This window comes from Hemibagrus wyckioides, linkage group LG04 (genome assembly GCF_019097595.1).
Source record: "Hemibagrus wyckioides isolate EC202008001 linkage group LG04, SWU_Hwy_1.0, whole genome shotgun sequence".
Lineage (NCBI taxonomy): Eukaryota > Metazoa > Chordata > Actinopteri > Siluriformes > Bagridae > Hemibagrus > Hemibagrus wyckioides.
Genome location: NC_080713.1, coordinates 19,748,876 through 19,775,045, shown reverse-complemented (window position 1 = coordinate 19,775,045; position 26,170 = coordinate 19,748,876). Strand labels below are relative to the sequence as shown.

Genomic DNA, 26,170 nt, shown 5'->3' with positions numbered 1-26,170 from the left:
GAGACAAAAGAGAGTTAATTCATAAACACTAACACCGCTATACATACACAGGTTAGTGCCTTGCATAAGCACTAGATGAGTGTTATCATCTTGTTCGTCGGATAGGAGAACGATTCACCTTTTCTTTTCACACTCAGAAAATATGTCAGGTGACGAAATATAATGACCGAGCTTTCGGCCTACACAAAACTTTGTTTGCTCTACTTCGACTCTGCTCCATTGTTGAATACATTTCAGACACAACAAACCTGAATGTAAAAAATTAACAATATAACCACAGTTTGCGAGGTCAGCGTGGACGGTGTCATATAACACATCCTTCACAATGCGTTTTACTGGAAGTGAAAATTTTCCTTTTATAAAACTCAAAACTAATAAACCCATTCATAAATCAAAGAGTTTTCCTTGGTCTATGTGTGTGTGGCCAAGCTTGAACCTTTTTTCCTCACTAAGCCTATAAGCAAGTTTAATTTCCCCTGAACCCCTCCTTCAGAGTGTCATGATTGAGTCACAGAGTTCAGTGGAACGGGCCAGCTCTCGTCCTTGGCTCCTCCATTTAGAAGTGGCCCACAGGCCCAGTGACCTAAATAGCCATTAACAGATCAGCAGCAGGCTGATTTTTTAATCCTGGGCTCTGGAGTGAAGATTATTAGGCTTTACAAGGTGATGTTGTGGCCACATTTTGCAATGATCTACCTCCTTCTCTTTAGGAAAGTAACTGGACATACACCACCTGCATTTCACTACAGCTGAACATGACCGCAAAATATTTCACATAAAATGAAGCGTATTATTTTACTAGTCGCTCATTAAGTAGAACAAAAAAACAAAATACTCAGCATGCTACAAAACTATCAGAAAACACTGACTCAAATACCGACTTTACCATTCTTCACTAAAGACATATTAACTCATCAAATATTTCATTTTATTTCAAATTAATTTATAAAATTACCTAAATCAGCCGATCGTATAGCAGCAACACGTTGTATACAGTCATGCAGATGCAAGTTTTCTTCCTCGTGTCATCTCAGAGACTTTTTTTCCCTGCCACTGTTGCCTCAGGGTTGCTTATTAGAGATGAATAGAAATTAAATTTGAAATTTTAAGAGTCAATTTAATTCTATATATTTTTTTATATTTCTGTAAAGCTGCTTTGAGACAATGTCCGTTGTAAAAAAGCGCTAAAATTAAACTGATAAATAAAAAATATAATAAAATGATAATGATAAAATTAAAATAAATAACTATAAATATAAAATATAATAAAAAATAAAAATAAATAAAATTGAATTGATTGCAGATACTAAGGAAGAGCTTGCTCACATCAGAACAAAAAAAGAAAAAAGGATGTGATCTCATTGACTAAGTGTAGCATTGTTGTTGACAGCAGGTAAGATGACTGGACAGTTGAATCTGTATCCACTGTAGCCTCAGATTCCTGTTCTCAGCTGAAGTCCAGTGTTGTTTTGAGATGCTTTTCTGTGCACCACAGGAGCATCTATTTGAGTTACAGTATCCTTCCTATTAGCTTGAACCCATCTGGCTATTTTCCTCTGACCTCTCTCACCCACAAGGCATTTCCACCAACACAACTTTCACTCACTTTTTGTTTTTTCACACGTTTCTAAGTAAACTAGAATCTAGAACCTGCTGTGTGTGAAAATCCTATAGAAGGATCAGCAGTTCAGTACCTGAAGCTGCGGGCCTGTATCTGCGTGATTCGATGCAGACAGATGGGTTTTTTTCTTTTCTTTTTTTTTAAAGATATAGAAGATAGACTGTGAAAAAAGATAGTGACCTTTACATGGCATGTATTCATAATTTCAAGGCAAGGCTTCAAATAAACTCTTTTAAACCTTAAAAGAAAACTTTTCCAATGCTTTAAAGCAAATTAAACACATTCATAACTGCCTTTAGAAAAATCCCAGTCATCTTGAATGACAACAACAACAACAAAAAAAAAGCAGCGCATCGATTTTAATCACTATATTATCCGCCTGTCTACTGCAAAGAAGCGCACAATGATAATTAGCGTCCCATACTGACCCTCGTTTCAAAACGAGACGCCATGTTTCGGCTGCATGAATTCATACTTGGTACAATTTCCGACACCGCAAACCTGAAAAAGCACAAACAAAAGAAAAAGATGGGACTGCTCTAAAAAATCTGTGATAATGGGGGGGGTTGGGGGAGGAAAAAAAGAAAAGAAAAGTGGGACTGTTTTCATAACTGCTCCAAAAAAGCTGCACTGCCTTCAAACACGTGGGTTTTTTGTTTCGAACTTTGAATCTAAAACAAGATATATAATTATTATGGAAGATTATTCACATAATAATAATAATAATAATAATAATAATAATAATAATAATAATAATGAATGTATGTGAATTTAGCATGGAGCTATAGGTATGTACTGCTTGCTGGATCGTTTTCATGACCAGGTTTAATGCTGCTCTGGCTTTACACAAGATCTGGACAATTGATTGTGTCAAGTCTGCTCCAATTTCTCCGAAATCGTCTCACACCACCTCCACGTCACATGAGAAAACTCACATAGAGATATTAAAATCATCATCATCATCATCATCATGCCTTTACTGCGATTTCCGCATCAGTCATCAGACTAGCCGGAATAAAGCAGTTTTTTGTATCATTACATCATCAATCAGACCAAAATTAAATGTCATATCACACAAAACACACTAGAAAAACAGAACAGACTGAGCACACACCCATACAGCCAGCTCTAAAATTATTGGCACCCTTGGGAAACATGGTTAAAAGAAATCTCACCTAAAGAAATAACCTTTCACTGAACTAATTTTGTTCTAGTAAAACAAAAAAAAAAAAAATCACAAAAAATATTTTTAACAAATGTCAGTTATCAATTATTGACAAATGAGTGAAATCTATAAATCTTGGAATATTTATATTTTCTCTTTTTCTTTTAAATCATCTGAATGTTACTCTTAACGGGGCAGTGGTTTCACTGGGGTATAAATATGAAGGGACAAAGAGGCCAAATCTCTTCAATCCTTCATCAACATGGACTAGGAAATATGTCAACAAGATTAGAGAATATTAATAAGTCAAATGAGACAAAAATGTGTTAATCTCGATAAACGAGGCAATGGCTTTTCAGATATCATCAATATCTTTATTAGGGCAATAATTAATAAGTTTTAAACAGCTGGATCTGTGCTGAAACTGTGTGTAAGAGGACACACCAACACAATGACCGGTATGGTTAAAGAGGGAAAGTTTAATAAAGAAATTAAAGATCATTGTAAAAGTTTGCAGAATGTGGTATCATTTTGGGGTTGCCAAATCTCACTACAACCATAAGCACCTAAAGTTCAATAGAAACTTTAACTGCTTTATGATTAAATGAGACAAAAATATAGGTTTTGGTAATAATCACTGCAGGTAGATTTGGCGTATAAAGAAGGATGTTTATACAAAAAAAAAAATGATCCAGTCCTTAATGTTCAGCATGGCGGACCATCTGTTAAGCTTTGAAGCCTGAAAGATTTCTGAAGACAAATAACATCATGGAGTCCATCAATTACCAGGAGATTTATCATTTAATGAAAATCTGCTTTTGCTGAGAAGCTATACCTGGATCTTCCAACAAGTCCAAATGATCCAAAATATACATCCAAATTCACAGAAAAATAGTTCAATGTACATGGCTAAGCCAGCCCCCTGACCTAAAAAAGTGAAATGCGCTGAAGAGGAGTGTCCACAAGAGAGGACTTTGGACTCTGGAAAGAGTGTGTATTGAGGAGTTTCCACAATACATTTAAGGAGAAAATTCCGAAGAAAGACTCTGTCACATAACATATGCATTATAATAAAAGGCATCCCAGCTTTTTAGGGAGCCTTGGGTCAGAGAGCATGACACGGAACCCCTGAAGCAGAGAAGGTTCATGATCAAGAGTTTAACAGCTTGGTGCTGAATCAGTAACTCAGAGATATCATCACTGCCCAAAGCAAACTGTCCTCCAAGCCAGATTCGAAAAACCAAACCCAAGGACGGTTATTTCATATCCACAGTCCACCACTCCATCAACAGAAGCATCTAAGGCATTTATTCAGCAGCTTTATTATTTGTTAACAACAGGAAGTTGCATTTTTTTTTTTTTTTACCATGTCCCAATAATTCTGCTATCAAGAGCCGTAGAAATCAGTGGTGTCATTAACGCGGCGTGAGACACTTTTAATGAGGTGCAAAACTGCAGTCTGTGAGCTAAAATAAACACGATAACCTGCTTTCTACCATCACATCATAAAGTCATACAACACACAAACATCATAACTCACTTAGATCCAGGGTTCCAACGTTCAGAATTATGCTACCTTCACAGAGGTGACTCAAAGCGATCAGAGATCATGAGGTTTCAAAGAGAGTTGCTGATTTCCAGTGACATAAGAGACAGTGACCATTGGCAACTAGATGTGGGTGTGTCCAACAACTTGCCAGAGCTGAGAAAAGTTAAATTTTATGCAAATATGGAGCGACTTGGTGCTGCGACTACTGAAGACAACAAAGTGGGTGTGGACCGTGCATTCATCATCACTGATGAATTTTATACACAGACGTCAGATCTCCCTCGAGAAGGTTTCATTTTAGCAGCAAGACAACTGATCTGGATTGCTATTTGCCCCACCCACTTATAAACATTATTACCATGGCAACCAGTAGTCGGAACGCCTACTCGTGACTTCATACTACATGAGCTGGTCCTTTATCTCTGCATGAGTGACCGTAGCTTTGGATTAAATTCTGTATTGTAAAGAATTCGCTTTTCTAGACTATAGATACCTTCTTTTTTTTTTTTTTCTTTTTTTTTACAGTCCCTATCCAAATCTTCAGCGCTGATAAATTTATGACCATGACATTGGGAATATTCACAAAACACATTTTCCATAGGATTTCAGCAGCGATGTGGGAATTCGGCTGCATTAACTCCCCTCTTTTCCCCACAAGAGCAGAGCAGCTGCCACCTGAAATAACTTTAAATGAAAAATCCCTAAAATACTGTGCCCATTATAAACCAGGGCCTTTGCATTCACGTGCTTGAGGAATAAACTGGTGCATAGTGCTTCTCTGCAGATCGTAATCTGCTTTTGCCAATCGCTCCTGCGACCCTGTCCATCATCTTGTGTTCAATCGGAGCGAGGCAGGAGGTGAAGCAACAGCATGCTGCTGAAAATAACCTACTTTAACCTACTTTTGAGAAAAAAGGGTTGTCTCGTGTTATATGCCAGCTGTGAGAGTAAGCTACAAAAGGCCTTTCCCGTTCCTGTTTTCTGGATTCCAATTTACTGACTGTTTTATGGGCAAATAATTTCAGGCACTAATGATCTGGTTCGTATTGTTCCTGCCAAAAAACCTCCGACAATAAAAGCATTTGAAAGCCAATTTGGACAGGAGTTATTACTCTTCAGGCACTGACCAAGAGGACCAAAAGGACCAAGAGGTGGTAATAAAGTTACAGAATGTGTTACAGATTTTTGTTCCATAAACATACGCCGATTTCTTTTCTCACTATGCACATTTTCCGTTCTAGCATTTACTCTGTAACTCCCACGTAACTGTGTGCCATTGTTGTACTACAGGTTTGGATTCTAATCCATCTCCACTGCTTGTGCACCAGTAGTATGAACTATGACAGATATATAGATGTGTTAGGGGTTTTTTTTTTGGCAGGTATTTATGGTAAACAGACTGGCATTCAATCAAGTGTGTATTCTTGCTTGGTACTATCCCAGTATTGTTGTGGGACTGTGGGTACAATGCATCCCTGATCAAGATTTACTGAACTAGTCAATGAGCGAGAGTCTAAAAGGAAAGTTTTTAGACTGTAACCTGTCCAGTGCATGCAGAAAATCATAACATGGATGTGATAGCTTAGTGATTAAATCACTGGACTACTAATCGGAAGGTTGTGAGTTTGAATCCCAGGTCTGCTGAGCAAGGCCCTTAACCCTCAATTGTATAAAATGAGATAAAAATGTAAGTCGCTCTGAATAAGGATGTCTGCTAAATGCCATTAAAAAAAGGTTTTTAAGGAACCGGACAATTACCATATATCTGACTTCACTCAAACACTCAAGGAGTAGGCAACATGAATCTCGTTCATAAGCGCCAAAGATCTTCAAGTGCATTCAGGGTAAACTCTTGAGTCCGTACTGACAACCAGTTTTCGGGAGTGGCTCGTAATCACAGGTTATGTGCAACTGTGCATTGATTGTGCAATTCCAGACACCTTTTGTGCATACGGCTTAGCTGGTAGACACTAGGTTCATCAGGTTTCCTTTTCCTATTTCTCCAAAACAGAAGCTGTGTAGAGATTTGTCATTGCATGGCATGTCATTGTGCAGCTATACATCCAATCTTATAAGAAGAGTTCTGCCATGCAGGCATGCAAGGGTCATTAATTTTTCCGCAGTGCTCTCAATGAAAGCATTCATTTACAAAAGTATAGCCTAGAAATTACTGCTCCTGTCCTAGAAAAAAAACAGCTTTTAAATAGTATATCAATAACAATATAAATCTCTGCTCAGCACCTAAGAAATTAGAATCAATATGGAACATGACAAACATGTTACAAAACGCACATCCATATACAACTTCATAGACAACCTTAGACGCAAGATTAAATGTGGCATTGTTTTATTATACCATAATACACTGGCTAAATCTTTGTTTCAGGTCATTAATGGGTATAATAGGCAACGAGGCATTGAATTGGATCTGTTGTGGCTGGAGGATATTCAGAGTCGGAGCTGTATGCTGGCACAGCGGGTACAGATGCTGCCTCGCAGCTCCTCAGTTTGCTCCTGAGATCAGGTTACCGTCTGTGAGCAGTTTCTCTGCATGTGTGTGTACAATTGCTCCGATTTCCACCCAGCTTTAAACAAATAAATAAAATTATGTAAATGGATTTGCTATGATAAACTGTCCCTCGATGCCAATATGTGTGTGTCGTGCCTTGAAATAGACCGGTGAGCCATCCAGGATGTAGTCCTAGTTCTCACACAGCATTCCCGGGATAGACTCTGAACCCTGACCAAGCAGTTATTCAACTCCTAAACCACCACAAAAACTCAGACACGACATCCTTTAAATACCGGTTTTCTCATAGTGCAATCGCTTATTTACAGAGCTCTTTAAATAGTTGAATGGTTCACTAGTTAAGACTAGCACACAAATAGGTCGTAGGTTCGAATCTCTGAATTGAAACATTGTGAAATTGTTTCCGATAAAAGCTCTGAAAAATAAAACAATAATTAATCAATATATTATATGGTTGGTAGGTTGGTGACCATGTGAGAGCTGGCCTACAGCAGGGCTGAGTTTGACCTACATATTACACAAGTGCCGTTTACTGCGTTAAGCACAGTCCAGATCCAGGCTCACTGACAGGGAGAAAAACCACAACACCTTCAGTCATATTTACACATACGTCACATTTTCATTTAGGGAAAAAAAAAAACACACATGGTGTGTGTGTGTCCATTTCTTCATCCCTGCTCTGAAAAACTGCATACCACTCTATAGAACTAATAAACAATAATGGAAATGACCTTTAATTTCCACTTTCTATACAGTGCTCAGAGACTCCAACACTGATCACCACCTGCTAACAAAACACACACCATATCATCGGAGCTGAATAATAAAGCTGTGTACATGTTTACTTCCATTTCCCCTACAAGCTATAAAAAAAAAATAATAAACACTGACTCAAAGCAAAAGCCGTGCTTAAAATAAAACGAGACCTCCTGGGGTGATGCCAGAGAAAACATCACTCACACGTTTCATAAGCACCAGGACAATCTAGGTTAGGAGCCGCTTCCCAAAACAGATCATTACACACAGTATATCCTCCTTATAGCTCTGATTTCTACAGATCACGCGCCTCAACTCAAACTCGACCGATCAACACTGTCCATTCTCCAAAGGGGTCATTTTCCTCCACTATTATGAGAAGTGGGTTATATTGTTACAAGTTACAAGTAACAAGCAAGAAGTGATCGTGGACATTTTTAACTAACAAAACAAACAAACAAAAAAGGTTAAAATCAACTAAAAACAGGCACGCGACAACTTGTGTTAGCATAGCCACAAGTAAGTTCATATTAGCCGGGCCTCGCTGGAGATGTATAAACAAACTCTACATTCAAGTCTAATAAATGCATTTGTGCTCAAATAATACAAAAACCAGAAAAGTGTTCCTTGTAGAGTAAGATCCGAAGCAATGCCGCCAGTTTAGCAGAGCAACACCCAGCGTCAATCCTCGACTACGGGAGAGTTTGCTCTACTGAACTACTGACCTAGTTTGAGTGTGAACACCAATGAGAGCGGAACACCGACAGCTCCCCTCTCCCTCCGCCCGCGCCGCAGCTCGCGCTCTGTCAGCGCCAAACGAAAATAACCCGCCGGTGGATTTCAAGACAATGTGCGTTCAAACACAACCCGGTAACCTACCTGTCTCTCCCCCGGAGGCTGTGTCACCGGCTGCATCGCTCGCCGACATGGCTGGAGCCGGTACGCCGGGGCCCAGCACTCGGATGCATGTGGAGGAGTAGGCGGTAATAAACGCTGGAATAGGGTGGGGGGGTCCAGAGAGAGAGAATGGAGGCGGGAGGGCAGCGAAGATTTGTGTAACTGACTTTTTTATTTTTTTTTCTGTCACCTAATTTAGTCGGAAGAGGCAGCCTCGAGCATGTAACCGAGTAAAACCCGGCGCGCGGTGGAATCAGGACGCAGAGCTTGGAGACACGAAGAGATGATGGGGGGGGGGGTGTTAGAGCGCGGAAGCAGACGCCCGTAGCCCCTCCCAATCGCGCTCACGGCCCGCCTCCCTCGCGTTCCATTCCCTCACGTTTCTTTCTAAAGCAGCAAGTCACGCGATATGTTATGCAAGCGGAGAAAAATGCGGTCACGGATTCAGCAGCGGCATGCAGCGGGAACCGGGTTATAGCGTCACGAGAAAAAAAGTTTGCAGTGTCGATCGGTCTCTGTAGTCAACTGTCACTGTTTTTGATCATTTAATGACTATTTTTTATCTGTTGTTGTTGTTGTGGGATCCAAAAGTCTGATGCAACAATTTGCATTGCAAATTATGTTACTGACAACAACCTCAGTGACAAGAATCTTTGACATACACTATATTGGCAAAAGTTTTGGGACACCCCTCCAAATCATTGAATTCAGGGGTTGGGCTTGGCCCCTTAATTCCAGTGAAAAGAACTCTTAATGCTTCAGCATACCAAGACATTTTGGACAATTTCATGCTCCCAGCTTTGTGGGAACAGTTTGGGGATGACCTCTTCCTGTTCCAACATGACCAATGCACAAAGCAAGGTCCATAAAGACATGGATGAGCGAGTTTGGTGTGGAGGAACTTCACAGAGTCCTGACCTCAACCTGATAGAACATCTTTGGGATGAATTAGAGTGAAGACCGCGAGTCAGGCCAGAACTGGGACGTCTGCCTTTATGTGCACATGAATGTAATATGGAGTTGGCCCACCCTTTGCAACTATAAGAGCTTCAACTCTTCTGGGAAGGCATTCCACAAGGTTTATGTGTGTGTTTATGGGAATGTTTGACCATTCTACTATTTGTGAGGTCTCTGCTCTAATTCATCCCAAAGGTGTTCTATCGGGTTGAGGTCAGGACTCTGTGAAGTTCCTCCACACCAAACTCACTCATCCATGTCTTTATGGACCTTGCTTTGTGCACTGGCACGCAGTCATGTTGGAACAGGAAAGTTGGGAGCATGAAATTGTCCAAAATGTCTTGGTATGCTGAAGCATTAAGAGTTCTTTTCACTGGAACTAAGGGGCCAAGCCAAATCCCTGAAAAACGACACCTGGATTCAATGATTTGGAGGGGTGTCCCAAAACTATATATATATATATATATATATATATATATATATATATATATATATATATATATATATAATATAGTGTATTTACACATGAAATTTACGATTTTCTTAGTATAGCTCAGCCCTATATTGTTGCTTTAACGACAATGTGCACTTGCGCTGGCATGGACGCCACAAGTTTGTGCAAAATCTAATCATCCATTTTAAAATCTAATGATCCATCAGAGTGTTGAACACGTGCTTCAGTAGAAGATATTAGACATGACCTTTTGTACAAAGAAGCGGAATGCTCAATCCATTTCAATATCACAAAATAGCTTATGGACATAGAAATAGTGCAAAATAGTAAGATATTGAACACACTTCACAGTTTCGCCCACTTTCTTTGAGTTAAATATTTCAAAATGTAAAAAGAAAATCTATTTATTTACAATTTTAAATAATAAAAAAAATTCTTCTCAATCCTTTAGACCACACTGCATGTTGACTTGTTTCCCTTTTTTTGTTTCCCATCATATATACTTCAGCTTTTTATTTCCATGTTATATTTTGTTGTTCTGTATTGTACTATAATGGGAAATATCCACATAGATACATTCAGTTCAGATAATCTAGGACAAATTCAGCAGCATTAATAACAGACGGCAGTTCTGTCAGCACAGAATAACATTGCCATTGAGCACAAAAGGACCACACAGGACTTAATACACTGGCACAATGGCACAGCAGGTAGAATTCAATCTTAAGCTTACACTCAAACTTTGGACTTTCACATGTTCTCCCTGTGCAGATGGGTAAATTGGCTGCAATAAATTACAACTGCCATGCATAAGTATTCACCCCCATCCTGAATTTTTCCACCTTTTGTAGTGGAATAATTTTAAACTAAAATGGTCTTAACTGGTATTTTTAACCATTCGTTTTAGACAATATCTAACATTTGAAGGTGCACAATGTTTTCTATTATTGTGCATAAATAGATATACAGAATAAACATATAGAATTAAACGTATAGAATGTGTAAAGACACAAAACAATTCCCAAAATGTATGTCCATGTCTCTGATAAGTCCTGAATCAAAACTTCAGGTTGCTTGACTCATTATTGAAGTACATTAACTTCCCCCATTTAAGTATATCCCCCATTTATGTCTTCATTTTGTTGTCCATGTGTATGTTAATGATTGTTTTGTAAAGAAAAACAACCCTTTCTAATTAAAATGTTTTGCTATCATTAAAGTGCAGTAATATGCATGGTCTACTACTTCTCTCTCTTTCTTTTATTCACTAACCTCCATCAGATCTCCTCTTTCAGCCCTGTCTATCTCCTTCACCTCGTCAGTATTTAGTAATTATTTTCTTTTTAAAAAATTATTAAACTCCCATTTTCAAGAACTTAAGGTTTAATGAGAAATCAAACGGATCAAAAATTTTGCTTGGATTTTGCTCTTCTAACTTCACTTGTCTGTTATATATACGTGCATCTTATTTGTTATATACATGTACACTTTGAGAAACTGAGCAATAAATTTTTTATTCCATTTCTACCACAGTACAGGTCTGACTGTAGTCCTAACTGCCAATAGTTATTGTTTCAATTCATTTCTAATAGTTATTGTTTCAATGCAACTTACACTGGGAAATATGTGGAGGGCATTGCCCACCAACAGAACAGAAATGTGTTGATATGATGGTGATGTTTTCTGTGATGAGACATTTATTTAGCATATTTGGATGGCTTACAGTGTCAGCACTGCGTAACACTCTGAGTTAAGCTGTAATTTTAAGCTTTCTGACACAATAAATAGTTTAGAATTTGCAGTTTTTCAGTAGTATGACAAGCTGCATTGTCCTGACTTCATTGGACGGAAAAAGTGAAAGGCTGTTATAAAGTAATAATTAATGTATTTTGTGAGACATTGTTCTAATAACATAAAAAGCTACTGTATATTTATAAAATGTATATTGTTCTCTAATAAATATCATGTAAGAAAAGGAAAATTGCTGTTGTATTAGGGGAATAAACCATTGTGGCATGTTGTTATTGGAAAATAATCAACTTGGGTGAAACTCTGTAGCAGCATTCCCCAGGTCCTAGTGTCCATCCCTCTGCATTAAGTTTGAACATCAGAAAATTCACCAGCTGTTAAAGATGACCTATTTTTGGCCACCTCAGGCAATTATGAAAATTATATTAGATTAATTACATTAATCATCCTGTCTGCTGATCGCTCACATAAAATTATGACCATCCATCTCATTTATTGACCAATGCTATTGACCAATCAGTGCTTAATAATGCAAGGTGAATCTAATAATTTATAACATTTCTGAAATTTATTATCTTATTTTCACTTCACGGTTATTGAAGGTGTTTCCATTTTGTGAAAAGTAACAAAAAATATTGTTTTGACGATCATTTCCTTAAGAAAACCACTAGGTGTCGCACTAGCACTTTAGAATTTTCACTTCAGCGTTTATTGACAAAAAAATCAGCCTACTGAATTGTTCATGGCGAAAGAAAACCATTCATTCAATAGAAAAATGGAAATTGAAACAGATTTTCATGAAAGATCAGATTTTCAGTTCACTGAACTGATAAGCAGCATAGAGAGATGTTCATTATTTACACAATAACCCAAGCATAAATGCCTGATTACACACTGATTACACTGATTTATATATTTCCATTAGGGATGACCATGAAGGAATTGCATATGTATTGGGGAGAGCCATAAGAGGGTTGAGGACTGAAACCTGAAGCTTTTCTCTGAACAAGACAGCAATGAAACCCATGATCTCAGTAAATATTACCATACACACACTGCTGATGAATCGTTTAGCCCTTGATATTTTATATACATTTTTGTTACATACTATGTACTTAAGTGATCCTCATACTAGAGGTTTCATCTCAAAGGAGAGGTTTGAGATGAAACCTCTAGTATGAGGATCACTTGAATTAGATGGAGTACTGTGTGGGTTTTGTGCCTGCATTTTAAACACTCTTCATCACTGTGCCATTTCTGGTACTGACACTCTTTAATCTGCTATGACTTTGTTACACTAACACAGAATGATCATGAGTCAGAGAAAAGAAAGCTGTGTCTCTGGTTACACCTGCTTATATCATACAACACTGAGCCTGCCTGCCTTCAATCTTTAATGACTTGAGGCTGCCTGTCTTACTGACCTGCTCTAAATGAGACAAGCCCTGGTCAGTGAGGATTGGAAGGGATGCAGGTAGGTGTCCTCAGCATTTGTTGGAAAAGTAAAGGCTTCTCTGGGATCTTTAGTGTCTTGATGCATTCTACACAATGATATAGTTCAGTCAGGGTAAACTATATTCCTCATTCTGCCAAACTGGAGCTATTTAAGGTGCTTTTTTATGCTCATGCCAAGTGAACAAGTTCACAGAGATCCCTGGACCGCTGAGGACGTCTGAAAGCATTACGTGTTCAGTTCCTGCACTTCCAGTTAGTGCCACCAATCTAGTGCAGCTAGAGCATCAAGGCGCAGCATCCCACCTCCCCTCCACTGCACCTCAGTCACACCAGTCCAACCAGGAGAGGATGAGCATTAATGCCTAGTGGACCTGTTGCCTATTTGGCAAAAGCAGAGCAATTCAGGGACACAGGTCTGTAGAAAGGCAGTGAAAGGGAAGGAGAGATGCCATTTGGAGGACTTACAGGTCTGAAGGAGAAGGTGCTGAAGCCGGGGAAGGAGGAGATGAAGTATGCAGTGGGCGACTCTCTGGGGAACCTGCAGAGGTAAGCATGAAACTTAATGTTCAATCTGTAGATCAGAATACACAAAGTTTTGCAATTCTATTGTTTAATAAAGTTATGACAGCATATTTTACTGTTAAGAAATCTGTTTAGAAGTTGAACTATTTATTGTGAACCTCCCACATGTAATAAAGATATGAATAATAGTGATGATTTTTAACTATAACACTGTTTTGTATTTATGGTCCTAGTTTTTATGCTGATTCTTCTAATCCTTGTGCTTCTCCTGTGATTTATTTGTCCAGAGTCTACCTATTAGACTGATTAACCTCAACATCTGAAATATGTACTAAAAATTGTATACTGTATATAATGTACACGTTACCTATAAATATAGTTTATCTATCATAAATGGAAATGATGCTCCTAGTGTAATGCTTTCAGACACTGACACATTCACAGAAGTGCAACGTACTTGGAAACTTAATATGAATGGAAGATCACTGTCAAAAATAAGACAAACTGATAAAAGAGATAAAGTGAATAATTTCCTGCACCTGTGTAATATTCTGTCATGCACGGCTCAGTATTATACAAAGGGAACTACTGAAATTGTCTTCAAACCACAAAACCTATAGCGGAACCCAGTATTGAGTGATTTGTAATTGGACGGATACTGTTAAATATTTAATTGAAAAAGAAAAAAAAAATTGTGACCACTGTGCAAGTGAAGTTTATTAGTTGAAGAATAGTGTGGTGTTTATCTTGCAAAATCCTAACCTAAAGAACACTGGCTCATTTTTCATAGATTATCTGACAAACTGTACCAGAGTTGTAATTTATAATGTATTGATATGTATTTACTGTCATTACCTGTAGCTGTAAAAAATGTCACATTATCAGTCAATGAAGTCTCCCGTATATGATTTGTTAACTATAGTCTATGGTTCTTACCCAGATCAGACTATTTTAATGCTTGGATAAATACGACTGTGGCTGTATAATTGGTATAGATGATTTAATGCGGGACAATAGAGCAATATTATATGCTTGGCATAGTGTTTAAGCTAAAGAAGACCTTGAGAGAGCTTCCAATAGCTCAGTGTTTGCAATAATCCTCATAATAATCAAACTATGAGTTCACCTAGTTCATAGAAATCAGTAGAGAGAAAGACCAGGGCTTTGGGATGCTTTATAAAAAAACCCCAAAAAAAACCCCCCATAGTTCTATTCTACATTAGTTCCATTAAACTTTCAGAGAACTTTCTCTCCGTTCTCTGAGAGACAAGAACTTGGGAGTAGACATGATAAAATTCATGTCTGTTAGCTGGTGCATGAGAGACGAGCTGGAGGTTCCATAATGAAGCTGGCATGCATGTGTGTAAAAGGGAGTGAGTGATGAAAGCTCAACTCTGTGACCTTTCTGGAGCCATGTGTTTCGTCACCTTTCGATCTCGCAAAATATATGCTTGTAAGAAAACAAAAAGGAGCATACCTCTGGCATATACTGAGGTGGAAGAACAGTTGAAAGAAGGACTAGCAGGATGAATTTAATTCAATAACAAGCTTTGTAGCTGGTCACTTAATTTATATGTCTCATTTCTCTTTCACCTTTCTGCAGGAAGATTGATGGCACCAATGTAGATGACGAGGCGCCAATAGAGCTAACGGAAGATGGCAGGCCTGTTTCTGCTTCTCACCGCAGCCCACCGATGCTCGATTGTGGTTGCTTCGGCCTGCCCAAGCGCTACATCATCGCCATTCTCAGTGGGCTGGGTTTCTGTATCTCGTTTGGTATCCGCTGCAATCTAGGTGTGGCCATTGTGGAAATGGTGAACAACAACACGGTGTACATCAATGGGACTGCTGTGATGCAGGTGAATAAACAAACATGCATTTTTTCATTCATTCATCTTCACTAACCACTTTATCCAGGGTGACTGTGAATCCAGAGGCCATCCTGAGGAAACACACACACACACAAAAGGCAATTTAGACTAGCCAATTCACATGCCAGCATGTTTTAGAGAGGTTGGAGAAAACTAGAAAACCCCTGCAGACAAGGGAACAAGTGAAATTCCACACAGATAGTAACCTGAGCTCAAGTTTGAACCAGGACCCTTTGGAGCTGTGAGGTGGTAATGCTACCTCCTGTACCATAGTGCCATGCAACAACAGAAAACAATTAGGACAAATGCCTTTGGAACAGTTTATGAGTTCATGAAAGTATCTCTGTTTATCTCCCATATCTTTTACACTGACTTAAGACCACATCCCTTTGAATGAATTAAGGCTGCAGTTGTTATACAGAAGGCAATGTAATTAACCAGTTCAGCTGAGGTGACAAGAGATTATCTTGGTTTTGATTTTAGCTGGAAATCTTATAAATGAGTTTCTGTGTAGTTAGGTACTGCAATTTCCTGTGCTCTGATTAAAGGGAAATACAAATATCTAAATGACTCTTTTGTTTTCTCCTTCTTTCTGTCTCTGTATTCATCCAGAGGAACTTCATTTACTGCTACTGCATATATCAATAATTGTTATTTCTACCTATTTTCCAGCCTGCCCAGTTTAACTGGGATCCTGAGACCGTAGGGTTGATACATGGCTCATTTTTCTGGGGTTACATTGTTACTCAAATTCCTGGAGGCTTCATTTCCAACAAGCTAGCAGCGAACAGGTGAGTGTAATCCTCTTGGCACCATAAACCAAGGTGAAGCAAAGAGGCATGAAACTTTGGTGTTTTCACACAATCTTCCCTGATAACAAGAACACTTTAAGTCTAGTCAAAGATGAGCCACTAATTAGTATCATATAACACAATACACTATTTATGTACAGATTACTGGGAGAACAAACGCCTGGTCAGGGCTGGAAGGGTTAAAGCGGTGTGGTGTGTTGATGAGAGGTGTGATAGTGCTCCTGTAATAAAAGCCTCACAGGAAAAAGAGGACGCAAGGCTGACAGAGTTAATAATGAAAGATCCTGTCGCAGATCTCTCCCTGAAACATCAGCCTCTAGAATATTACAAGTGTCACTTACGCAAGATTTTATAGGGGCATAAGCATAAAATGATGAAGTAAATGGTGACACAAATAAGTGAATGAATCAGAAAATGCCGCCTTGCTGTATGACTCAGAACAGTGGACAAAATGTCCACCAAAATCATAAAGACTTTACTTCCGTCTATTTTATTCTATTCTATTTCTATTCTATTCTATTTTTTTCATACTTGACTCACAGATATTGGTTGCTGAATTCCATAGACAGAATGAAACTGTAGATGTCACTCATTCACCATCAGTAGTATTGCTGAAACGTCATAAGGCAAAACCCATGAGATATCTGATACTCAACACTTAACATTTGTTCTAAATGTAAAATGATGACCCTTCAACTGCATAAAAACTGAAATGGCTCAAAATTTGTCTCTCTGTGTTTTCTCAGGGTGTTTGGAGCTGCTATTTTCCTCACATCTGTTCTAAATATGTTCATCCCATCAGCAGCGAGAGTCCACTATGGCTGTGTTATGTTTGTGCGAATCTTACAAGGGCTGGTTGAGGTCGGTGCATTTGGACATTTAATCCTTTGTGTCTTGTAAATATACTGTTAATATTTAGTTATTTAGTTCAGGGGATTTGACATTTTATAATTTTATTGTTGCTGTGTACAAAGGCATCTTATACACAACAGTAGTAACAACAACAGCATCGACATTAGATAAAGAATTATGGAATGGAAAAAAAAAAGAAAAATAGACAGCAAAGACTCTAAGATATATAACCAGATAACAATATATAACATACATAATATATAACAATAATAACTATAACATAGCAATAACCAGGAAATGTATTTAAACACACTAATGACAATGATACAGGCCCAAATCTAAGACAATACTAAATACATAAACAAAAATACGACAGTGATATACATTTCTCTGCACAAAAGCAGAATGGAAATGTTGTCCTGCACAATTAAGCTATGTATCTGTTCATGCAAGACAGTGATATCAGATCTGTGCTTTTCATACAAACTGCATTTCTTTTTTAGTTGAAGCGTATTGAATGTGGTCATGTGTTTATAGTGAAATATTTGTAATGTGCTGGTGCTAATTTATTGGTTGGTGGATAGGGAGACATTGCACAAAGGGCAATATTTTACAGAGCTCAAGGACCCATAGAAGAATCATTCTATTAACTCCTCTTATTACTTATTATTGCTATTCAATATTTTAAACTTAATTTCTTAAATTTGGTTTATTTATATGCATAGTCTAGGAGGAGTAGGCTGGGTTGTCATTTTACTGCAAGTTGTATACTGTACATAACTGTATATGTAACAAATAAAAATATTGAATCTTGAAAAATCTTGAATCTTGAAAGGGATAAAGGTCAGATTTTAATGCTCCTTAAAACAAAAATGTTTACTATCATTCACACTATAGTACACAGTGTTTACTATCATCTAGCACAGAAGTTGTGGAGACAGCTAATCTGTACTACAGGATGAAATGAAGCTATAAGGCAGTTGCATTTTATGAACTTCAGTTCTACTGAGATATTGAGCACAATGGTGGTGGTGTTAGCATGGAGGAATAAGTTTAAGAATTTGGAGTGTGGATTAGGGATTGTGTCAGTACCTGTACCTTCTGCTCCTCCACACATACACTGTCAGGAAACAACACATACCCCAGGAAGGAGACAGTTGAGAGGTGAAACTGACACTGACACTTGGTCTCGCTGTATAGCTTGTGCTTCAAATGTCACACAGACTTCACATGACCTAAACACTTCTCTAGGTTCCGGGAATACTGCAGGATTTCACGTCAAGAAGTCAAGTCAAGAAGCTTTTATTGTCATTTCGACCATATATGGCTGACGCAGTATATAGTGAAATGAGACAATGTTTCTCCAGGACCCTGGTCCTGCATAAGACAACATAACGACATATAACTACAAAACAAGGCAACAATACAGAGCTAAGGAACGAAGCTAAGGACAGAACATTGTCCTAGCTACATAAAGTGCAATGTGGTGCAACCTGGTGCAAACAGTGCAAGACAAAAGAGAATACAAAACACAGCATAAAACAGTACAGGACACATAGTGCCAAAAAAATGGCAAGAAGAACTGTAAACTAGTTTGAAATGTGCACAAATAGCAATAGCTGCAGTTGAATAATGGGATGGGAATGATGTATACAACATAAACCCTCAGCTCAGATCTGATACTGCAGCTCATTTAAAAAAAAGAAGAAGCCATTCTTTATGAATGAGACACTGAATTCCCAATAAGGCATGTTACAGGGCTACCTCCAGCCATAGGGCATCACCACAAATTCCTAATGACCAAAGGTCATAGAGAAGGCACTCTTGTACACACTTCTCAAGGCATGTAGCCAAAAGCAAGAACTTTTTCCAGTTCAGGGAGTAATGAACTTCTTGATGACCTGGTTCAATTCCTCAGTAATCACTTCACAGCCCCAATCCCCTATCCTTATTCTTCACAAATAAGGAGCTAGGACAAACCCATGCCTAGAGGCCTCCTGCATGTACTTAGCCATAGCAGCAATCTTCTTGATGGTAACAAGTATATGTGGGGAATTGGCAACAGGTTAAGAACACAGTCCAAGTGTTTGTATTGAGTGGGTTTTGTGACATACATGTGATATACACCTGCAGTAGTGATGTAGTAGACAGGATGGCAGCAGCATCTGCATTGTCATTCAGACTAAGCCTTCGCTAATCCAGTGGCACAATAACAATAAGCAAATTAGTAGTGCAAATCAGACTGTCTTGTCAAATCACACCCACTCCTATAGAAAGTTTGACCACCCCCACCCTCTCAGGCTGTTGTTTTTTGTTGGTACCCTCTCATAACATATTCTAATAAACTCCATTTACTGAAATATAAACAAATAAGGCTTTTAAATAAGATTAGGATTAAATCAGGATAAAGCAGTAACTACAGATGAATGTGGATGAAATAAACACGGTAAGCTTGTATTATCAGCCCATAAGTCTTCAAAGTACTATTGCTTACTATAACTATAATTGAAATGAATTAGGTGGACCTATTACTTTTGCCTCCCAGCCCACTCCCGTTAACTACTGTTTTTAACAAATGTTTATTTACATTGGCAATGTTCTAAAAATCTAACCAGTATCATGTTTATTTGCTTGTTGCCTTCAAGAAACCTTAGGACATACTTTTGAATAGTAGTTGCTGTGAAGGTTTTTCAATGCAGAACTATATCTTGCTCTGAAGATATAATTATTAAATTCTTATATTGTAAAGTTTACGTTAGAAGCTGGTACACATATTTATGGAAGTGTACACCCTTATACAAGCATCTGACCATAACATTGTACAAATAAGTAGCCCTATCAGGTGCCCAGTGCTCTGGGGGAGGAGCCTCTGAGGCCGAGGCTCCTGCGTTATATAAATTGTCCTTTTTTTCCACTGTATCTAGTCTTAGTTGGGTCTAAACTTGCTACATCACTGTAATAAGGAATTTATGATGGCAACCCACATAGCCTAACAGAAGCTCAGTTTGCTGTCAGAAAAAAATAAAACTCTCTGTTTTTTGTGTTTCAGGGAGTCACCTATCCAGCTTGCCATGGAATGTGGAGCAAATGGGCTCCTCCGCTCGAAAGAAGCCGTCTGGCGACTACATCTTTTTGTGGTGAGTACATCTACAACAAATTATACTGTATTACATACCATTGGATTAAAGACATTGAAAGCAATACTGAACTGCAAATAATTAAACTGTGTAACTGTGGCTTTACTAAACACCTTATAAGAATGTTCCTTTCTTTCCCACGCTTCTGATTCCTCCCTATGTGTCAACATATTTCTAACGTGAAAATGAGATTAAACCATAGACTGACGCTCAGATAGTCATTAAACAGCCTACTCAGTGTCAGTGTCCGGTATTAAAACAGGTTGAGCACCATGGGAAGGTTAATTTGTTTTGCAGATGTACTTATTACACACAAACACACCCCACACACACACAAATCCATTAAAATATCCTTCTTTTTTAATAAAATGTGGTGCCATGACAACCCATTCTTCACCCTGCTCTTGACACTGCTTCTGAATGGAGATGGTGGGCACCTTCTGAATGTGCGGGAGACCTCCTTTCATTGATACAAATCACAAAAAGAATCATACATTTCTCTGCACAAAAGCAGAATGGAAATGTTGTCCTGCACAATTAAGCTATGTATCTGTTCATGCAAAATCATACTGAGTTTCCCAGCACATTCGTACAGCACCTTCCTCAACAGTTTCAGAACGAAAGGGCTACGTAACATCACAAAAATAAAATATGACTGCACTAGGTGACCTGCGGTCATTTTTCAGCTATGTCTGCAACCATTTGAGGCCCCTAATATATTCCATGGGAGACTTGCTGTAATTACAGTTCAGATAAAAAAAAATCCCAGGTCTTGCGCTTGGTGATATACTAACTACCCTCATGTGGGTTCTGCTTGACAGGCTCATATGCAGGTGCTGTGATTGCCATGCCTCTGGCAGGAGTGCTAGTGCAGTATGTAGGCTGGCCCTCCGTTTTCTACATCTATGGTGAGATCACTTTTCAAGCTCATAACAAAAATCCCATGAGGTTTAGTCACCTTTTAGACTAAGGAAACTGACCAATATATTATCCTTATTGTCATTATTTCATTGTAAGATTGATTACTGTTAAGGGAAACAAATAACAGTGTAAAGATATATTTTATTTCTATATTTATTACATTCGGATCATACACACTCGCAATCTGTACAGAGTTTGAATGAAAGTAATGTAATATCATAACTCGAGTTTTAAACGGTAACAGGATCCAGAAATTACCCCAGGTTTTTACACAACGTTTCTATCCTGGGAATTAGATCTGCATATGAAAAGCTTACAGCTGATAAATAAAACTTATCACATATCAGCAATTGGTTATTTTAAACATTTAAATGATCATGTGAGTCATTGATTATCATTCCAGGTTGAACTACTCAACAAAATACATTTCTCTGATATCTCAGAGATCTCTGATACTATATTCAATACCTGTGAATACTATTCAAAAAATTTCTGAGTAATAGCATATGTATTAAACATTTTATTTGCTGCACAAATCAATGTTACCAATGTATTTGGGTGTTTGTATTCTTCAGGAGTGTTTGGAATCATATGGTATACTTTCTGGCTACTGCTTGCCTATGAGAGCCCAGCTGTACACCCAACTATTAGTGAAGAAGAGAGATCATACATTGAGACCTCAATTGGAGAAGGGGCCAACTTAATGAGTGTTACTGAGGTACAGGTCTAGAAAACAAACGTTGAATCTAACTCAACTGCAGATGTTTTGAAATCATGGATGCCCTGATTGCTTTCTGTTCAGAAATTCAAGACTCCATGGCGACAGTTCTTCACCTCTATGCCAGTCTACGCCATTATCGTGGCCAACTTTTGCCGTAGTTGGACCTTCTATCTCCTGCTTATTAGCCAACCAGCTTACTTTGAGGAGGTTTTTGGTTTTCCTATAAGTAAGGTGAGGTGTTTTTTATTTCTCTTTTGCTTGAACTTATTTAAGCATCAACAACAATGCTTTCATGGAGCAAATATAAATATGAACACAATTAATTTTCAACTGTATTCATTATTTTTAGCACATCTCTAACAATATGGTCATTGCCAATTCTCAGCCACTAGCTAGTTCTTCTCTGTCACACAACAGCTACCAGTCATGGAGAGTGAATGCTCGAATGTGCTTCCCCTGAGACATATGAAGCCAGCCACTGCATCTTTTCAAATCGTTGCTCATCCTGTGGTAGATGAACAGGAAACTGCTAACTTCCCTCTTCCACATAGATGAACTTACAGATTAATTAAAAAATTCACTTCATCTCTTCCACCCAGAGAGCATGTCCAGTTTTATTCTTTCTGGCCACATATAGCTGAGAAATTGATGCCATTTAACTTTCCCCGCAATAGCGCAAACACTTTTCTTGTAAGCTGGTATTAAAAATATGAATGTATCATCTCTTAGGTGGGCATTTTGTCAGCTGTGCCCCACATGGTGATGACCATCATCGTGCCGATCGGAGGGCAGCTCGCAGATTTCTTGAGGAGCCATAAAATCCTGTCCACCACAACCGTGCGCAAAATCATGAACTGTGGAGGTTGGCACTAACTTAAACACAGTTCTTAAAGTAAAATAGTCCAATCAATGAAACCTGTTGAAGAATTATCAATATGATGGGCCAGTGCTTCTTTCATGAATGCGTGGCTTTCAGGTTTTGGGATGGAAGCTACATTACTGCTAGTGGTGGGATTCTCACATACACGTGGTGTAGCCATCTCATTTCTTGTCCTGGCAGTGGGCTTCAGTGGCTTTGCCATATCAGGTTAGAGTCTCAGAAAATTCAAGTATTATATATTCATATCCACCAAAAACATATGGATAAAGATTGGTTGTGAATTTCAGGTTTCAACGTGAATCACCTTGACATTGCTCCCCGTTATGCAAGTATCCTGATGGGAATCTCCAACGGGGTAGGCACACTGTCTGGTATGGTGTGTCCTCTCATCGTTGGAGCACTGACCAAACACAAAGTGGGTGCTGCTCTAATTGTTGATATGTGCATGTGCATAGAGTGGTTTACACCAAATTACAAGCTTCAAGGTATAAATGTTTTAACAGTAGACAGCAGTTTAATTTTTTAATTAGGTCTTGCAAAGTTCTCTGCACCTCTTTGCATCAGGCAAAGACACTGTTTGTCTGTTATGATTTATTACCTCTGTAATGGCATGTGTTTCCATTGTTTTAAACAGACTCGTCGGGAATGGCAGAACGTGTTCGTGATTGCCTCCATGGTCCATTATTGCGGTGTGATCTTTTACGCCATCTTTGCATCAGGTGAAAAACAAGACTGGGCTGACCCCGAGAGCACTAGTGAAGAGAAGTGTGGCATCATCGAAGAAGACGAACTTGCTCAGGAGACTGAACCCAGCTCTGACAGCTCCCTCAGCACCAGCAAGATGAAGTCTTACGGAGCCACTACAGAGAACTCAGCTGGCCGCAAACAGGGCTGGAAAAAGAAAAGAGGCATGACCACGCAGGAGGAAGATGAAAGAGGATGTTATGAGAATGGGGACTATTAGGAGAATTATCAATGACATTTGGGATTTAGGGTTCAGCCTTGGACTCCTCTAACCTCATTGGTTTGCTTCTAAGGTGATGAAATCAAAATGAGCAACTCCACTGCAACTCCAATGGATCCATGCAACATTACCCATGTGGTTGTGCAATATGATAATATGATAATATGATAAAATCATGAGATAATATGATTTATGTGCAATTCATTTTATTTTGGCTACTTTTTGACTTTTCGTCCATCCTCTCTGAAACTGTGTAAACCCACTGATGAGGTCCAAGTTCTTTGTTAGACATCAGTCTTTGTGGTTATGTGATGGTCTATACTGAGTGACTAAATTTATCTAAAATATTTTGTCTGTTTCATCATATTTAATTTTGAGAGTCCTGCAGATACAAAAAGTCCAAAAAGAAAGATTCAAGTACTACTTTAAGTATTAAGATTAGTATAAATAATCTAACTCTCTTATCAGTGTTGTAAAACAACATGAAGTGCACTTGGGGGATAGATAACTTAGCGTTTTAGCATTTTTGCTCATATTTCTGGGGTTAGGGATTCGATTCCTTCCCCTGCCCTGTATCTATGGAGTTTTCCTGTACTCCCTGTGCTTCAGGGTTTCCTCCAGTTAGTTCTGGTTTCCTTTCCCACTCCAAAGACATGCCTTATAGGATGATTGGCATCTCTAAATTGTCTGGAGTGAGTGAGTGAGTGTAGCTGGTCCTCCGCCTTGTGCACCAAGTCCCCTGGGATAGACTTGAGGTTCCAGCAACCCTGACTAGGATAAGCGCTACAGACAACGGATGGATAAAATGATCATACAAATCAATTTGACATTCATCCCCATTCGTTATCCATAAGCAGAAATTATGCATTTATATTTTTATTTATTTTTGGTTTATTAAGGCCTGTCGTTGTAACCTATGCAATAAAAGGTAAATATAAAATTTGTGTGAATATTTATACTGGCTCGTCGAGAACACTACGAGCTATACTTCTTCGCATTGCTTGTTCGCATTGCTATTGTAGGGTTCAACCTGCAGGTTTGTTTCTAAACCTAGCAAATTAACCAAACCACCTAAATTATTATTATTTTAACATGTTATGGATCTTGTTAAGGTTTAGTGTTCATCTCTAGACTTAATGGACTTGCACAAGGCTCACCCGAATCATAAAAATATAGCATTCATGTTAGGTCTTTTGATTACACTAGTACCAGTTCAGCACCAACACAAGATGAAAATGTAATAATTCCTGCTCAAAACCAGCAATGTGCCTCTTTTATAAGCACGGCGTAGCTCTATTGTCAGTGTAAATTTATTGGGAAAAAAATGGATGTTTAAATGTAAAGTTATTGCAGCTAGTATTATCTGTAACAGTTTAATTTGAGACAAATAAAGTAAATGTTTCAATTCATATTGTCTATGCATTCTTATTTATTGTTAGAGTTCATGTGCATCCATTAATGCAGTTTATTGCATGCATTATTTTTACACTATTTCAACTAATCTGCCAAAGAGAGGGCTGATCATAGTGAATGATCTACCCTTGCACAAACTATGGCCATTCCTAGTTCATTACAAGGTTTTTTTTTTCCTTGCTACTTCTGTTTTACAGCACTAATGAGCTAAATGAGGAAACAGTGATGCTCAGTAACTAGAGCCTCTATCTTGTGAGCTGTTCATGTTATCATGCTGTTCTTCTCGTCAGTGCTTGTTTATGCTTACTTGCTTAAATTGGCTCGCCCAGTCATTATTAAGAGCTGACAAAACTCTGCTGGTTTGTGTCATGTGGAAGTAAACATCCTTTTCTTTATCACTTTTAAACCATCTGAACATTTTATTCCAAAAACAGCACGTGGTTCCATATTCCAACTGAATCCAGTGTTCAATATTCTTAGTTCCATTTTCTGCAAATACCACAGTGTAAAAAGATACTCTAGCCACCCCCCCCCCTTTAAACCTTAATTCTTTCCATTTTAAGTAAAGCTAATATGCCTTTCAGATAAACCTTGTAAAAGTTCAAGGTCATGAACCATGCCATAGTCTGACACATTTTGTGATTTTGATGGCTCAGGTTTTAAGGGCCACTTTGTCAGTTTAAAGAGCTCTTTAATTGTTTTACCTCACCATCTTGGCTTTTATCTAAGCTTTTATGATTTGGTGTGGTTCTATACCAGTAATTCACACACATTTTATGTCAGATCAGTTGTCAGATACAGTGGCCTTCAATATATATTACACTACTGTCAGAGTACACTGTGTCTCTTTATTTAAAGCCTTGTAAATATTTAACAGAATTAGATAGAATTGATAATGAAATAGCTTCTGTCTATGATCTGGTCATTTTGATATCTTTTTCAGC

General features: G+C 38.3%; 2 protein-coding genes across 3 annotated transcripts in view; one reads left to right on the top strand and one right to left on the bottom strand.

Moving 5' to 3' along the window:
• bmal2 (basic helix-loop-helix ARNT like 2) overlaps window positions 1–8,813 on the bottom strand; it is a 28,860-nt gene extending 20,047 nt beyond the window's left edge. The window contains exon 1 of one of the 2 annotated variants that reach the window (XR_009204480.1): window positions 8,501–8,813. Coding sequence is in view for 1 of the 2 variants with exons in the window: in XM_058388174.1 (XP_058244157.1) it covers window positions 8,501–8,549 (49 nt within the window). In the remaining variant the exon portion in view is untranslated. The remainder of the gene's footprint in view (window positions 1–8,500) is intronic. The other variant, XM_058388174.1, reaches the window with a different exon arrangement.
• A 4,350-nt stretch (window positions 8,814–13,163) lies between these two features.
• On the top strand, window positions 13,164–25,222 carry slc17a8 (solute carrier family 17 member 8). Its single transcript, XM_058387056.1, has 12 exons — window positions 13,164–13,679; window positions 15,259–15,514; window positions 16,199–16,317; window positions 17,085–17,199; window positions 20,240–20,327; window positions 21,149–21,235; window positions 21,824–21,966; window positions 22,051–22,200; window positions 22,699–22,831; window positions 22,946–23,056; window positions 23,137–23,264; window positions 23,484–25,222. The coding sequence occupies exons 1-12, from the start codon at window positions 13,579–13,581 to the stop codon at window positions 23,811–23,813; spliced, it is 1,761 nt and encodes a 586-aa protein (XP_058243039.1). The 5' UTR covers window positions 13,164–13,578; the 3' UTR covers window positions 23,814–25,222.
• The last annotated feature ends 948 nt before the right edge of the window (window positions 25,223–26,170 follow it).

Bases quoted from the DNA above. Each gene is read 5' to 3' on its own strand.
- slc17a8 (XM_058387056.1), top strand. From the start codon at position 13,579: ATGCCATTTGGAGGACTTACAGGTCTGAAGGAGAAGGTGCTGAAGCCG. The intron at 21,236-21,823 runs GTGAGATCACTT...TGTATTCTTCAG, and splicing joins CTCCGTTTTCTACATCTATG to GAGTGTTTGGAATCATATGG. The intron at 23,265-23,483 runs GTGGGTGCTGCT...TGTTTTAAACAG, and splicing joins GAGCACTGACCAAACACAAA to ACTCGTCGGGAATGGCAGAA.